Source organism: Theobroma umbraticum, unplaced genomic scaffold (assembly GCF_002168275.2).
Source record: "Theobroma umbraticum cultivar Fairchild unplaced genomic scaffold, ASM216827v3 scaffold_44.0, whole genome shotgun sequence".
Taxonomy (NCBI): domain Eukaryota; kingdom Viridiplantae; phylum Streptophyta; class Magnoliopsida; order Malvales; family Malvaceae; genus Theobroma; species Theobroma umbraticum.
In genome coordinates, this window is record NW_018397255.1 from 7,739,447 (window position 1) to 7,755,561 (window position 16,115).

A 16,115-nucleotide genomic window follows, 5' to 3' on the forward strand; every position below is an offset into this window, starting at 1 on the left:
TTATAAAAAGATTAAATTTTCTAGCGTGATATAATTATTGCTGTTGGTTTTTTTTTATTCCATTCTCTTATTCTCTTACAAGAAACAAATTAATTAGGAGATATGGAAAGAAAGAAAAACAAATTGGATGTTTAAATTATACAATTAAAAAAAGTCATCAAAAGTCAATCATAATTAAATTAAATTTTTTTAATGATTTTTTAATAAAAAATAAAAATATAAAATTTTATAAATATTAAAAATATTATAAAATTTTAAAATTTTTTAAAAAACGAAATTCTACTAATCCCATCTTCTACTTCTGATCATGACGTCCTTTTTAACTATTCTGTCCTATTAATTGTCTTATTAATGTGGTTGTCGTCTAACTACCATCACAATGGAAGACCTCGGAGCTCAAGTCTTCTCTATGTCACTATTTGGGCACATTCTTCCATCGATTTACCTTCATTTTTTCATAATTAATACCATTGTCTTGGCACCTTCATTTTTTGGTAATGGTGGACCAGGACAAAGAACCCCTAAGTCCAATACTGCAGGTTGGCTATTGTTACTTTTATTTGTGATTGGGAAATCTTAGTTTGTTGTAATTGTGGAGTTTGTTGGAATACGTGTCTCTTTTATTATGGTTTTATCTATATTGTATATTTGAATGATTTTTTTTTATAAAAAGTGAATATTGTATTGGAATATATATTTTATTTGATTTTTACTCTGACAAAGATTATATGCCTCTTTAAAGGAGTGATAGATGTATATTCTATTTTTAGTATGTTAGTAACTGTTGTCGAATTAAAGGATTTTTTTATTAGATATACTTGGATTACTTTAATGAAATGAAAATATTTAATAACTTTTTTTAACAAATAATTTAATTAGTTTGTACAATTTTTTTACAAATGGAAAGTTAATACTTTTTAATTATTTAAAAATAACTCTGAGGTGTAAAAGTTCATTTTTGAAATAAAGCTAAACAAAAATGCTAAAATTATCTAATTTAATTTGATAGATTTTTGTTCAATTTAGCCTTGCAATAATGTTCAAATAAGCCTCTAAACTATTCAAAAATATTCAAATAAGTACTTATTCTTTTATTGCATTTAATCAAGCTTATTTGTTTTTATTTTAAGTTAAATAAGCCCTTATAACTTATGATTGACTAATTGCTATTAATCAAAAATATCATTTGTTATTTTTTATCCATATAATGACATTGACATGGTGTTGATGTAGATGATAAAAAATGCTCATGATTATGTTATTATATTAAATTAACATGTTATATCATTAATTATAATATGTTAGCATACCACGTTAGTATGATGTGATAGAATGACAAATAAGATTTTGATTAAATCAATTATTAGTCATAAGAGAACAAATAAGATTTTGACTAAGTCAATTATTAGTCATAAGAGGACAAATGGGATTTGGATTAAGTCAATTATTAGTCATAAGGGGCTATTTGACTCAAAATAAATGTAATAAAAGTATAAAGACTTGATTGAATGCAATAAAAATATAATAACTTACTTGAATTTTTATAAATAGTTTAGAGGCTTTTTTAAATATTATGTACTATTAAATTTTGTTCAATTTAAACTCTATAGTCTACATCTTTATTTAATTTAATTCTTATGACATGGCATAAAAAAATTGACATAGAAAAAAAAATTTCAAAAAAAGAATTTCTTTCAAAAAATAATTTCAAGCTAGAGACATCAATATATTAGTGCCATGTCATCATTATATCAACATAGTCTAACATGAAAAAAATCGACATAGGAAAAAAATTTTCAAAAAAAAGAATTTCCCTCAAAACAAAATTTCGAGCCTAACACATCAACATGTTAATATCACATCATTATTATGTCAACATAGTCTAACATATTAGCATCTAGCCAGCATCATTAATGATCAATTTAGACAATGTCAAGGGAAGGGATACGATTGAACAAAATCTCAAAATACGAGGATTAAATTAATCAATTTTAGATAAAAAGATTAAATTAGAGAAAAGTTCGTAGTAGGACCTATAAGATATTTTAACCTAAATTTTACTTGGAAAACCTGTAACAGATAAGAAGAAGATACATATCAATATTATTTATAGAATTTTTTCTAAATAAATAAAAGTAAATTTTATAAAAGAAAGATCAATACAAACTTTAGCTAAAAGGTGCAAACAAGAAACAAACCAACAAAAGTTAGCTGTAACTCAATAAGAAATACTATTGAATTAAGTATTGTTGGAAAATAAAAAGAAAAAAAAAAGATAGAGAGAAAAAGAACTGCGTATCAATACCAAACAATGACAAAGGAACCGGAGAAAGACAATTGCAAATGAAGAGTAAAAAGACTTTAACTTCCCTAGAATAGGCATCATACATATTAACAAATTCAGGGGCACTGTAGAAAGTTAATTTCTGATTTAAGGCTTTACAAGTAGGTGTCAAGGAAGAGTAGCTACATTCTACCGTAAAATTTTTATAAACTAATATGTCTGGATTATGAAAATTTCTTAATTAATTGAAATATTATTTAATTGATAAAATAATAAAAAATTAATTTATCGAGATATTTAACAAATTCAGGGGCCGAAGCTTGTGTATTATGATGGGCCATGATTTTTAAAATATTTTATATGTTATATATTTAAAATATTAATTCATACCAATTTTTTTAAAAATTAACATTAATTCATATCATAATATATAAGAAAAATATTTAGTTTCAAAATTTTTTAAAGTATTTTATGTATTATCTATTTAAAACATTAATTAATACCATCATTATCAGAATAGATAAGGAAAATATTTAATTTCCAAGATTTTTAAAATATTTTATATATTATATAGTTAAAATGTTAATTTATGTAATTATTATGAGAATACGAATTATGTAAGAGATTAGAAAAATAGGAAAGTCAATAAATTATTATTGATTGATAGATTAATTTGTAATGTTTTGATTCTTCCAATTTCTATGGCAACTATAAAGTTAGTCATTTCAATGATAAAAATTGTAAAAATAAGATTTTTGAACAAATTAGATGATGAATTTCTTATAAATAATTTAATTGTTTATATTAATAAAGATATTATTAACTTTTTTAATATAGAGTCAACAATTGATAAATTTGAATTTAGAAATATTGTCGAACACAATTTTCCTAAATGACTATTGTAAGTATTTTTTTTATTTTTTTTGTTTACATGTTATATAAAATTATTATCTATAATAAAATTTTTAATTATTGATTAAATTCAAAATATTAATTTTAAAAATCTTCAATTTGTGGAGCATTGGGAACTTCTTTGACGCTTGTGGATTTGGAGGTTTTGCTTTGGTTTTTTATTCCTGTTTGTTGAGGATTTTGAGTTGACGACCTTTCTTTGTGGCGAATGTGAGGGTTAAGTCCTGAATCCATCGTGGTTGGAAGCCTTCTTTGCGACTCTGCTCAGGCTGTTTTGTTTCCTTTGTCGTTCTCATGTGGATTTCTTTTTGAGGGGCTCTTTGTTGTTTTCTATTTTAGTTTATTCCAGTTGATTATGTAGAATTTCTTGTCACCTTGATTTTGTAGGACTTTTGACCTGGTTTAGACTTTGAAAGGGTGTAGGCTCTAAGGGCTTATTGTGTAGGCGATTTTTATGAATGTACAGTCTTCTTTGCCCTTATCAGGTTTGCTATGCCATTAGAGTCTCTAGCCTAAAAGGCTTAAGACTTGCGATGGCATCACTGATAAAGAAGGAATAAACCATCATCTTTTAAAAATAAAAAATTTTAACCCTTATTTCCTTTTATCTTTAATCTCTTCATTAAAAATTAACTAACCCCATCCTTGTTAATAGAGATGTAGATGACCATGGCAGCACTGTAGAGAAACCTCATCAGGCTGCTGACTAATTAAGGTTGTTTTCAGAGGGGCTCTTATGCATATAGCATCTTGGAAGAAAATTATAGTCTGATGGAATTAGTGGTTGACTGTTGTTGTGATTGTGGTGATGGTGATGTTAGGTTTGGTTGCTTTTATTAGTGTAATTTAGTGGTTGATTGCATTTTATCTTAATTACTTGTAAAAGCTGCAGTTAGTTTATTGATAGAAAAGCATTTCAGTTTTAATTTTGTATAATGATACTGTGATCACTGCTGAAGTGGATGGACTTGCATACTGGAGCAAGGTTACATGGTAGACGTATGTATCTTCTGTTCAGAGAAAGAGCTGAATTCTGAGTCTTTTTCCCAATCAAGAATGGATATTCTGTGATCTCTTTGTCATTTTTCTGTTTTTCATTTCACCAAATGCACGCTATTTGTTGCTTAATAAACCTACATCTCTCTTAATTTGAAATTGGTCATAAAGCATAGAAAGGTGAGTCTGCAAACTGTTTTGCATGTTGTTGTATATCTTTATTTCTAATTCTATACAATACTGGCAGAAACATCAAGCATACATGCATGACTGAGAGGATAATTCCAGCTCTGAAATCCACTCACTTTGATTAGCTAACCCATGAAGAAGACAAAAGGGAAAAGCGAAGAGGAAAGTTAATTAGAAGAAAAAGAAGATAACGAGCAATCCCATCAATTGGAAAAAGCAGGCAATCATTTGGGTATTGTTTGCCCTACAGATAATTTTTGTACCATTTTCATTGGACTTTACTTGGTTCATATCAAGCAATAATGCAGACGGTTGCTTTCATTTTGGTCATGATTGAAGACAACTTGAGGAGTAAATTAGTTCTTTTAGTCTTCTCCATCATCTGAATCTGTTTTATTTTGGAGCAGAATCTTATCTCTCCTTTGCGGTCTTCTAAAGATTACAAAAAAGGGGTGGACACTTTAACCAACGTGAATCGTGTGAGAAGCCTAACACCAGCTAATTAGGTATTAATTTAGCATTTTTCTGTTATAATATCGGTGATTGCTTCCAGACATATATGCATTCGATCTTCCTTCGTACAGTTATTTCTAGTTAATTACCAGACAAGGCCTAAGTTTTATTTTGAATCTAATTAATTCTTTTATGCCGTAAAAACCTTACGAATTTAGATATTAATACAAGTAAATTGGCCGATATCATAAACATCCTATTCAAATGCTTGAACAATTAATTAAGGATTAGATAAGTTTATTAAATAGATTAAGGAGAACCAATTCGTTTGTTTATATTTTTAATACGAGTAGGTAAACTTAATTGGCATAATTCTTAAAGGGTAGAAAGAAAGAAATATCGAGCAAATGTATATTCATCATTTATTTTGAGAACAGCTATACGACAGTACAATTTCTTTTCATTGCGTTAATTTGTGAAAATCGTTCTGTTCTTCAGCCCAACTTTTCCATTCATGGCCAATATTTAAGAAAAATGGATGAATTTGTTTCAATTTTTTTCTTTTAGATTTAAGAAATTCGAGATAGAATTTGAAAAAATTATACCGATTAAGGGAAAGAAGACAAATAAAAAATTATTGTTACAACAAAAAAGTTTTACTTTACTTTCAATTTTTTTTCCAACTTTTTTCTTTCTTTAATTGACCCATTTCTCATTTCGCAATTTTTGTCCTCTCCATTTCACTGTCAGCGATCCATATAGTACATATATGGTCAACAAATTCGAACTATTTTAGCCTTTTTTTTTAATAAAAGTTTAGGTTTTTCTAATTCTTTTCATTTTACCTTAAAAAAATCTTTTCGTTTTTCTTTTTATTCTTTGGTTCATTTCTATAAGCGCCACTTCCTGTACATTACGGTGCAAAAGCAAAAACAATTTGTTTCTTTTATTTACATAGATATTTTCTATTTCACATTTTATTTATGCTCATTTTCTAAACTAGATATGTTTAATGAGTTTCTGTAGATAAAAAAATTATACTCCGCATACTATTATCTCAAAAAAAAATTTATTCAGATTTTTAATTTTAAGCCAAAAAAAGAAACAGAATGTTGAATATATTTTAATGTTTTAGTCCTATTTTAATTTTTGATGATAATGATGGAAAACACCTCATACAAGCACGGAAGGGCTTCCATTTTCTTGTGACAAATAGACCCCTCAAGTCAAGTCTTCTATTAGGACATTAGTAAAATTGTAACAAGTCAAATCAAGTCTTCTCTTTAAGAAACATACACAGTGACAATTAGATTCTCAAGTCAAGTCTTCTATTAGGACATAAGTAAAATTGTTCAAAATTTCTTTTCAGTCCATATCAAATCGTATGAAGTGTAAAGTAATTTTAGCAGAGAAAAAAATAAATAAAAATAAAGGATAATTTTTTTGAAAGTTTCGACGCAATACTTGTAAAATCTGGATAAAACTAAAATATGTTATAAAATAAATCTGAAAAAATATTTATAAAAGAAATATAAAAAAATATTTAAAGAGAAAAAAAAGTATTTTGAGAGAATAAAAAGATTTTATTCATAAGTGTATTTACAAGTGAAGTGAGAGACCTATATATAGGTTAATAATCTCTTAAATCATAGTCCTAATATAATTTTATCTAAAAATTTAAATCATATTACATTTCTTATATCTTGTCTATCGGGCTGTTTGACTTAGTCTGTACTTCTTGGATCATAATATAAATAGGTATTCACATATTTGTTCATAACACACTCCTTTATATGTCGATTGTATTAAGAATATGCCTCGTTAAAACCTTATAAATAAAAAACCTCATGAGAAAAAAATTCGAGTGAAGGAAAAAAAGTACATAATATTTTCAAAAATAAGCTTTTGAAATACTGTCTCATTAAAAACCTTATCAAGAAAAACCTAGTGAGAAAAATCTTGTTGAAGAAAAAGAGTACAGTGCATATTTTTACTCTCCCTAACAACTGCCTTATAGAGATCTTTAAAATGATGCACTCTAATCTTTTATACCAACTTTTCAAATGTTGTAGTAAAAAGGGCTTGGGTAAACAAATCTGTTAGATTGTCACTTGACTGAATTTGTTGAATACTAATTTTACCATTTTCTTGGAGATCATGAGTGAAGAAGAATTTTGACAAACTATGTGTTATCTTCTCGCTTTTCATGTATCATTCCTTTAACTATGTCATGCAAATAGTATTATCCTCATATAACGTTATTGAAACTTTTTTCTTAGTTGACAAGTCATACATTTCTCAAATATATTGAGTTATATATCTTAACTAGACATATTCACTACTTGTCTCATGAGTGGCTAAAATTTCTGTATAGTTAAAAGAAATAACAAATATAGTTTGTTTTATAGAACATCATGAAATAGTCGTATCTCCATATGTGAACAAGTAACCTATCTGGGATCAAGCTTAGTGTGAATCAGATAAATATCTTGCATCTGTATAACCAATTAAATTTTATTTTTGATGCATTTGAATAATACAAGCTTATATCCATTGTTCATCGGAGATATCGAAGTATATGTTCATTTCTATTTCCATATCTTAGAGTTGGACAAGAACTATATCTTGCTAATAAACTCACAACAATTTATATATCCAGTCATGTATTGCTAGCAAGATATATTAGTGCTCCAATTTCAATAAGATACGATACTTCAGGACTAAAAAGTTTTTTATTATTCTCACAAAGTCGAAAATGGTCTTTTTCACATTTAACGACCTTACAACCATTGGTGAACTCAATGGATATGTTTTCTCCATATAAAATAGTTTTAGCATTTTTGTGATATAATTTGATTAATGGATAAAAATTTCATTTGCCAAGTATCAAATTTGAAGACCTAAACAAAACTTTGTTTTTTCCAAGGTCTTTCATCTCAAATCCTTTCTTTAAATAATCTATGGCTTTTAATAACTCTTCAAGAGTTTTAATAATGTTCAAGTCATCAATATAAATAGTAATTATAATAAATTTAGATCTAAATCCTTTTATAAAATACATGGGCATATAGAATTATTTTTATAACTTTTTTACAACAAATATTCACTAAGGCAATTATATCATATATGTCTGGATTGCTTTAATCCACATAAAGATTTATTTAATTTGACAGAATAAATTTTTCGAGAATAAATTTTGTACTTAAGGAAACTTAAATCCTTCAGAGATTTTCATATAGATATTATTATCAAATAAGCCATATAAATAGATTGTAGCAACATTTATTAAACGTATTTCAATATTCTCATATATTATCAGACTAGTTAATATAGAATTGTAATTGCATCCACTATAAAGAATATATCACTTCATATTTAATACTAGATCTTTAGATAAAATCTTGTGCAACAAGTCGTGTTTTATATCTCATAATCTCAAGTTACTCATTTCATATTCTTACAAATACCTGCTTATATTCTATTAGTTTAACACTATTTAGTGAACGGATTATAGGTCCAAACACTTCATGTTTTGCAAATAAATTCAATTTCTCTTCAATTGCGTCTTTCTACATTGATCAATTATTTCTATGTTTACATTCTTCAATAAATATAAGTTCAAGATCATTGTTGTTCTTTCATAATATTAAGCTCTATATTATATATAAAATATCATCAATGCTTATTTACCAGTTTCATCTTTTCCCATCATGATATAATTATTTGAGATATTTTCATTTTCACTGATTTCAAGCACTTGAGTTTCTTCTGGAATGTTTATCAATTATATTAGTGGTCTCTTCTAAAGTTTCTACTTTCTTTTTTTGACCATCTCGAATATTTACTTTTTTTTAAGAATTTTATCTTTGGAACCGATTGGTCTCCACACTTCTAACATGTTTTGTCCTACAAGGATATCAATGCTAATAGGAGCAGTTGCAACTGGTATATAAGATTTAGTTATTCTCTTAGATCAGTAAATGCATCTGGTAACTGGTTTATTATATTTTGCAAAAGAATTATCTTTTGAACTTCAAGTTCATTTTTATTTGTATGAGGATCAAAACTAGATAATGATAATTCATTATAAAAAATTTTCTTTTCCAGTTGCTTATTTTCTCCCTTTAATATTGAAAAAATTATTTCATCAAAATGACAATTGATAAACGTTGTCATGAATAAATCTCTTATTAATAATTCTTAATATTTAATTACAAATGGAGATTCTTATCCAACATATATTCCTAACCTCCTTTGAAGACCCATCTTTGTGCATTGTGGTGAAACAATTGAAACATATTCCGCACATCCAAAATTCTTAGATGAAAAATATTTGATTCTTGACCATAAATCAGTTGTATTAGAAGAATTTATAATAACTCGTTTAGCCTTATGCATACAAATGCTATTGCATTCAAAGTGGCATGCTCCCAAGTAGATATTGAGAGTTTAAATTTCATAAGTAACGGCCTTGGAATTAGTTGAAAGTATTTAATAAATAATTTTTTTAGACCGTTTTGTGCGTGAACATAAGCAATAGTTATTCCAACTAATATGTAATATTAAAAGCTTGAGATGTAAATTCACCAACATTGTTAAGACAAATAATCTTGATTATATAATTAGAAAAATGTACTTGCAAATGAATGGTTGCAAATGCCAAATTACAAGCTGATAATGAGTACACATGTGACCATCTAACCGATGCATCGATTCAAACTGTAAAATATTTAAGTGGTTCACATGGTGTGCATCTGAGCATTTAGCTCATTGATTGGTGCATTATCCTTCTACTTAAAGAGTAGAGTTCGAATCCCTTTTTCCTAAATTATAAAATAAAAAAATAGTTCACATGGTGGATCTATGAATCCACATATAAACCTAAATATTATTAAAAAACGTAGAGAATTCAATCCCAACTTTAGTAAGTGATAGATTTATAATTTATTTACCTTCAGAGCAAGCAACACATAAAAATTCATTAGATTGAAAAAACTTCTAGTTTTTCAATTAATGATCATATAAATTTTCAATCATCATTTTTTATTTTACATAATTATTGATCTAGGATAATCTAACCAGTCATGCCAAATATTAAAATTATTAGTAAACTTCTAGTTTACTATGAATTTCAATTATTCTAATATTTGTGTAATTTAATTCAAAAAATAGAGCGAGTAATTTTTTTTAACATGCACTTTCTACCTGAGATAATAATATAATATAGAGGTATTAAATACTTTTTTCGTTCGTTGTTTCAATGTTATATCTGTTTAGACGAATATCTTTAAAACTTAATAAATTTCTTTAAGACTTTATTCCTCAAGGTAGTAAAATATTAACTCTTTCGGAGCTTTCAATTAATCTTGTACTACCAGATATTATATTGATATTAGTTTTTTTTGTTGTCAAGAGGGAAAAATATTTCTTATCTTTAAATATAGTGTGTGTTGTAACAATATCTGCTAGACACATATTTACATCCTAGATCTTGGATCCAACAAGATGAATATCCATATTTTCTTTAATAAAATAAATATATATATATAATAAGAAATTTACAAGTTAACATGAAATAACATTAAATACATAATTAAAACACATCATAAGGACATATCATTTAAATATAATAAGAATATATCAAAGCATCTTCATAACATAGTTCTACTAAAATATATCAACAAATTAAAAAAATTTCATTCTTGATATTTCATTTACCAATCAAATTATCAATTCTTTTTTCAGGATAAAAAAAATTAATAGTAGATATTTCTATTACTAATCATTTAATCAATTCCTCTTTTAAGGTGGATAAATATCTTAATGTGCTATTTCATATAGGCCATGATTAAAATCATCACAAGATGTTGTAGTTTTCGATGATTCTTGATAAAATTCAAGACGTACAACAGTGACTAATGATCTTTCATGCCACATCAATGATAATATGTTTTCTATATTTTTTTATTTTTTTATTTTTATCTTTTCACTATTTATCCAGTTTTGGTGCATTGAAAGTATTCGTCTACTTGTGATAGGTTACAAATTTACATTCACTTTTGGTGGTTGATTCACATATGATGGGTTATCCACTTCTGGTAGATTATCCATTTTTTGTGGGTTAAGGCATCCTTACACTTTTGATAGTAAAATTTTCTATCCACTTATAATGGTAAAATTATTCTTAGATTTTGATAATAAAATTATCCATCGACTTCTGGTGGTAAAATTATAATTAAAATAGTGATAGTGTAAATTATTATGGCCATCATAATTATTAAATGATGTTGCATTCACTTCAAGGAATGAATAGATTCATGATTATGATCATAATTATTAAATAATGTCGAATTCACTTTAACGAATAGACGGATTTATAATTTTTTTTATTAGTAGTTTGTTTGTCGCATTCACTTCAGGGAATGAACGTTCATAATTTTTCATTAATGGCTAGATAATAGCAAATTCACTTTACAATCAAGAAACAAAATATAATATATTCAATATGATAGTAAAATTCATATTAAGGTTGATTTTTAGAGAGTAGAAATACTAAAGAGATATCAAGCCACTTACTTGATTTTCTAAAATGAAAAATCAAAACTCAATCATTGAAATTTTTATGCTGATAACGTGTTACAAAATAAATCTGAAAAAATAAAAAATAAATCTAAAAAAGTAACTATAAGAGAAATATAAGAGAAAGTATTTTGAGGAAAAGAAAGTATTTTGAGCGAATAAGAAGATCTTATTTATGCGTGTATTTACAAATAAAGTAAGAGACCTATTTATAGGCAAACAACCTCTTGAATCATAGTTCTAATCTAATTTTATCTAAGAGTTCAAATCATATTATATTTCTTTTATTTTGCCTATTGAGTTATTTGATTTAGTCTGTACTTCTTGGGTTATAATATAATGGACATTCACATATTTATTCAGAACAAATGCTTTTAGGTCTAATTTGTAAGTTTTTTTTAAAAATTCAAATAAAAATTAATCTTAAAAATCAAAATCGATAAAACTTGATAAAAGGAAATTGGATTTTATTTAATCATTTTTAAAAGAAACTTCGAGAACTTGATTTAAATAACTTTTTCTAAATTTTACCCACAAAAACTGTAATAGATAAGGAGGAGATACATATAAATATTATTTTATAGACTTTTTCTTAATAAAAAAAAGTAAATTTTATAAAAGAAAGATCAATACAAACTTTAGCTAAAAGGAGCAAACAAGAAGCAAAGCAACAAAAGTAAGCTGTAACCTAACGAGAAATACTAATGAATCAAGTACAGTTGGAAAATGAAAAGGAAAAAAAGATACAGAGAAAAAGAAGTGCGTATCAGTACTAAAGAATAACAAGATCGGTTCCAAAAAAAATGGGAGAAAGACCAAAAAAAATGGGAGAAAGACCAATAGAAATGAAAAAATGTAAATAGTCGTTTAACTTCCCTAGAAATTATACAGTTTGATCGGTGGATCACACGGTTTTATGCTAACAAATTCGGGGAAAGTGCAAAACAAACATTTTTTTTTTTTGAAAATTGAAAAACAAACAATTGCATGAGCATGTTCTAACCAGAAAGTGAACAAACAAAAAAATTAATATATGTCTAACTTCTAAGTATTGTAGAAAGTCTCTGATGAAAAGCTTTGCAAAGAAGGTACATACTATTCCACGGAGAGCCCACATCTAAAGATGTCACTTCAAAGATTGTATCAATTATGTATTCTTAATTGCTTCCAACAAAAATGAAAATCTATTTATAAATGTCTGATCATCCGCTAATTAATACACAACCCATATCAACAAAAAAACCCATAAAGTTACGATGGCCTTGCCTCTTAAAGTCCTGTTCTTCTTCAACCTTGTTTTGGTTTTTTCCTTCCATTTCATTGCTTTTACTGCTTCTTCAAGATCTGCATCAGCTCCTTTTGGAGCAACCGAAGCAGAGGCACTTCTACTATGGAAGACTAGTCTTGACAAGGAAAGTCAATCCACCTTGTCTTCTTGGGTCGGAAGCCGGCCCTGCACTTGGGCAGGGATCCGTTGTGCGTTTGGGAGCATCACTCATCTAAACCTTTCCTCCTCAGATTTGAAAGGTCAGCTAGAAGGTTTGAACTTCTCCGTTTTTCCCAACCTTACTCATATTGATCTTAGCAGTAACTCACTCTATGGAAGTATTCCTTCAGAGATTGGCCATCTGCCCAAACTCATCTACCTTAACTTTTCTTCCAACTATCTCCACGGCTCCTTTCCTCAAGAAATTGGGTTCTTAAGATCTATTTCTGAGCTTGATATGTCTTACAACAATTTTACAGGACCAATCCCAGTTTCAGTAGGAAATTTGGTAAACTTAACCGTTCTTTACCTTCACACTAATAGACTTTCTGGTTTTATTCCTCTAGAAATTGGATTATTAAGATCTCTTTCTGTTCTTAAATTGTCTTACAACAATTTCACGGGTCCAATCCTAGCTTCAATGGGAAATTTGACAAACTTATCCGTTCTGTACCTTAACAACAATAAGTTGTCTGGTTCCATTCCTCAAGAAATTGGGTTGTTAAGATCTCTTTCTGATCTTAGATTGTCTTACAACAATTTCACAGGTTCAATTCCAACTTCAATAGGAAATTTGGTAAACTTAACCTTTCTTTATCTTCACAGTAATAGACTTTCTAGTTTCATTCCTCAAGAAATTGGGTTGTTAAGATCTCTTTCTGATCTTAGATTGTCTTACAACAATTTCACAGGTTCAATCCCAGCTTCAATGGAAAATTTGATAAACTTATCCATTCTTTATCTTAACAACAACAAGTTGTCTGGTTCCATTCCTCAAGAAATTGGATTACTAAGATTTCTTTCTGACCTTGAATTGTGTGACAACAATTTCACGGGTTCTATCCCAACTTCAATAGGAAACTTGGTAAACTTAACCATTCTTTATCTTCACAGTAACAGACTTTCTAGTTCCATTCCTCAAGAAATTGGGTTGTTAAGATCTCTTTCTGATCTTAGATTGTCTTACAACAATTTCACAGGTTCAATTCCAACTTCAATAGGAAATTTGATAAATTTATCTGTTCTTTACCTTAGCAACAATAAACTCTCTGGTCTCATTCCGCATGAAATTGGGTTGCTAAGATCTCTTTCAGACCTTCAATTGTCTTACAACAATTTCAAGGGTTCTATCCCAGTTTCAATAGGAAATTTGGTAAACTTAACCTTTCTTTTTCTTCACGCTAATAGACTTTCTAGTTCCCTTCCTCAAGAAATTGAGTTGTTAAGATCTCTTTCTGATCTTAGATTGTCTTACAATAATTTCATAGGTCCAATCCCAACTTCAATAAGAAATTTGATAAATTTATCCGTTCTTTATCTTAACAACAACAAATTCTCTGGTCTCATTCCAGATGAAATTGGATTGTTAAGATCTCTTTCAGACCTTCAATTGTCTCACAATAATTTCATGGGTTCTATCCCAACTTCAATAGGAAGCTTGGTAAACTTAACTACTCTTTACCTTAACAATAACAAACTCTCTGGTTCCATTCCCCAAGAAATTAGGTTGCTAAGATTTCTTTCTAACCTTGATTTGTCTCACAACAATTTCATAGGTCCACTCCCAACGTCAATAGGTAATTTAAGTAAGTTGTCTCGTCTTTTTCTTTCCCATAACAATTTTTCGGGTTCTATACCTCATGAGATGAACAAGCTAAGAAATTTGAAAACTCTGCAGCTAACAAACAATAAATTTGTTGGCTCTTTACCGCACAATGTCTGCCTAGGTGGGTTGCTTACCAACTTTAGTGCAGCAAACAACTATTTCGGAGGCCGAATCCCCGAAACTTTAAAAAATTGCACCAGCTTATATAGAGTCAGGCTCGACGGAAATCAACTCACCGGAAATATAACAGAAGATTTCGGCATATACCCCAACTTGAATTATATTGATTTGAGTAATAATCAATTGTACGGTGAACTTTCATGGAAATGGGGGGAGTGTCATAATTTGACAGCCATTATAATCTCCAACAATAATATTTCTGGTGAGATTCCGCCTGCTCTCGGGATAATGCCTCAGCTGCAGAGACTTGACCTTTCTTTCAATCATCTAAATGGAGAGATTCCAAAAGAGTTGGGAAGGTTGACATTATTGATGGATCTATCACTGCAAGGTAACCAACTATCAGGCAATATCCCTCTAACAAGTGGAATGCTACATGATCTTCAAACGCTGAATTTAGCAGCAAACAACTTAAGTGGATCAATTGCCAAGGAGATTGGAAATTGTCTAAAACTTCAATTCTTGAATCTGAGCTTGAATAGGTTTGTTGGAACCATTCCTTTCGAAATTGGTGATTTACACTTCCTAGAACGTATTGATGTCAGTCAAAATTTGTTGACGGGAGAGATACCGCCACAGCTTGGGAACTTGCTGATGTTGGAAACCATAAATCTTTCACACAACATGCTCTTCGGTTCCGTTCCATCAACTTTTGAAAATGGTTTGTCAGGCTTGACAACTGTAAATGTGTCCTTCAATCAATTGGAAGGTCCTATTCCAAACATCAACGCTTTTCATGAGGCTTCATGTTATGCACTTCAAAGCAATAAAGGGCTGTGCGGCAACACTACATGTTTGAAGGCCTGTGTCCCCATTTCAAGCAAAAGAGGCCTCATTTGGATCATAATACCCCTTTTGGGTAGCCTAGTTTTGTTGTTTATCTTAATCATAGGTCTTTTCGCTCTATGCCAGAAATGTAAAAGTAAAAATAAGACGTCGGAGGAGAGGAACTGCGAGCATATTTTTGGTATATCGAGCAATTTTGGAAAAAGATTCTATCAAGATATCATCGAGGCAACGGATGAATTCAACTCCAATTATTGCATTGGGACAGGAGGACACGGGAATGTTTACAAAGCTGTGTTGTCGACAGGCCAGGTCGTTGCTGTGAAAAAGCTTCATCTCTCAGAAGATGGTGAGCTAACCAATATGAATGATTTTCAAAATGAGGTTGTTGCCTTGACAAATATACGACATCGAAATATTGTGAAGCTATATGGTTTTTGTCCACATGCAAAACACTCTTTTTTGGTGTATGAGTTCATTGAAAAGGGAAGCTTGAGAGTGATACTAAACAATGAGAAACAAGCATTGGAATTGGATTGGGTCAAAAGGTTGAACGTTATTAAAGGGGTGGCCAATGCTCTGTCCTATATGCACCATGATTGCTCACCACCCATAATTCACCGCGACATTTCTAGCAACAACGT

At 28.9% G+C, this 16,115-nt stretch overlaps 1 protein-coding gene across 1 annotated transcript in view; it reads left to right on the forward strand.

Moving 5' to 3' along the window:
- The first annotated feature begins 12,630 nt into the window (after positions 1 to 12,630).
- Positions 12,631 to 16,115, forward strand: part of LOC110409182 (uncharacterized) — a 4,333-nt gene continuing 848 nt past the window's right edge. The window contains exon 1 of the mRNA XM_021418450.2: positions 12,631 to 16,115. This exon is cut by the window's right edge and continues 116 nt beyond it. Coding sequence (XP_021274125.2) covers positions 12,670 to 16,115 — 3,446 coding nt within the window. The 5' untranslated portion in view covers positions 12,631 to 12,669.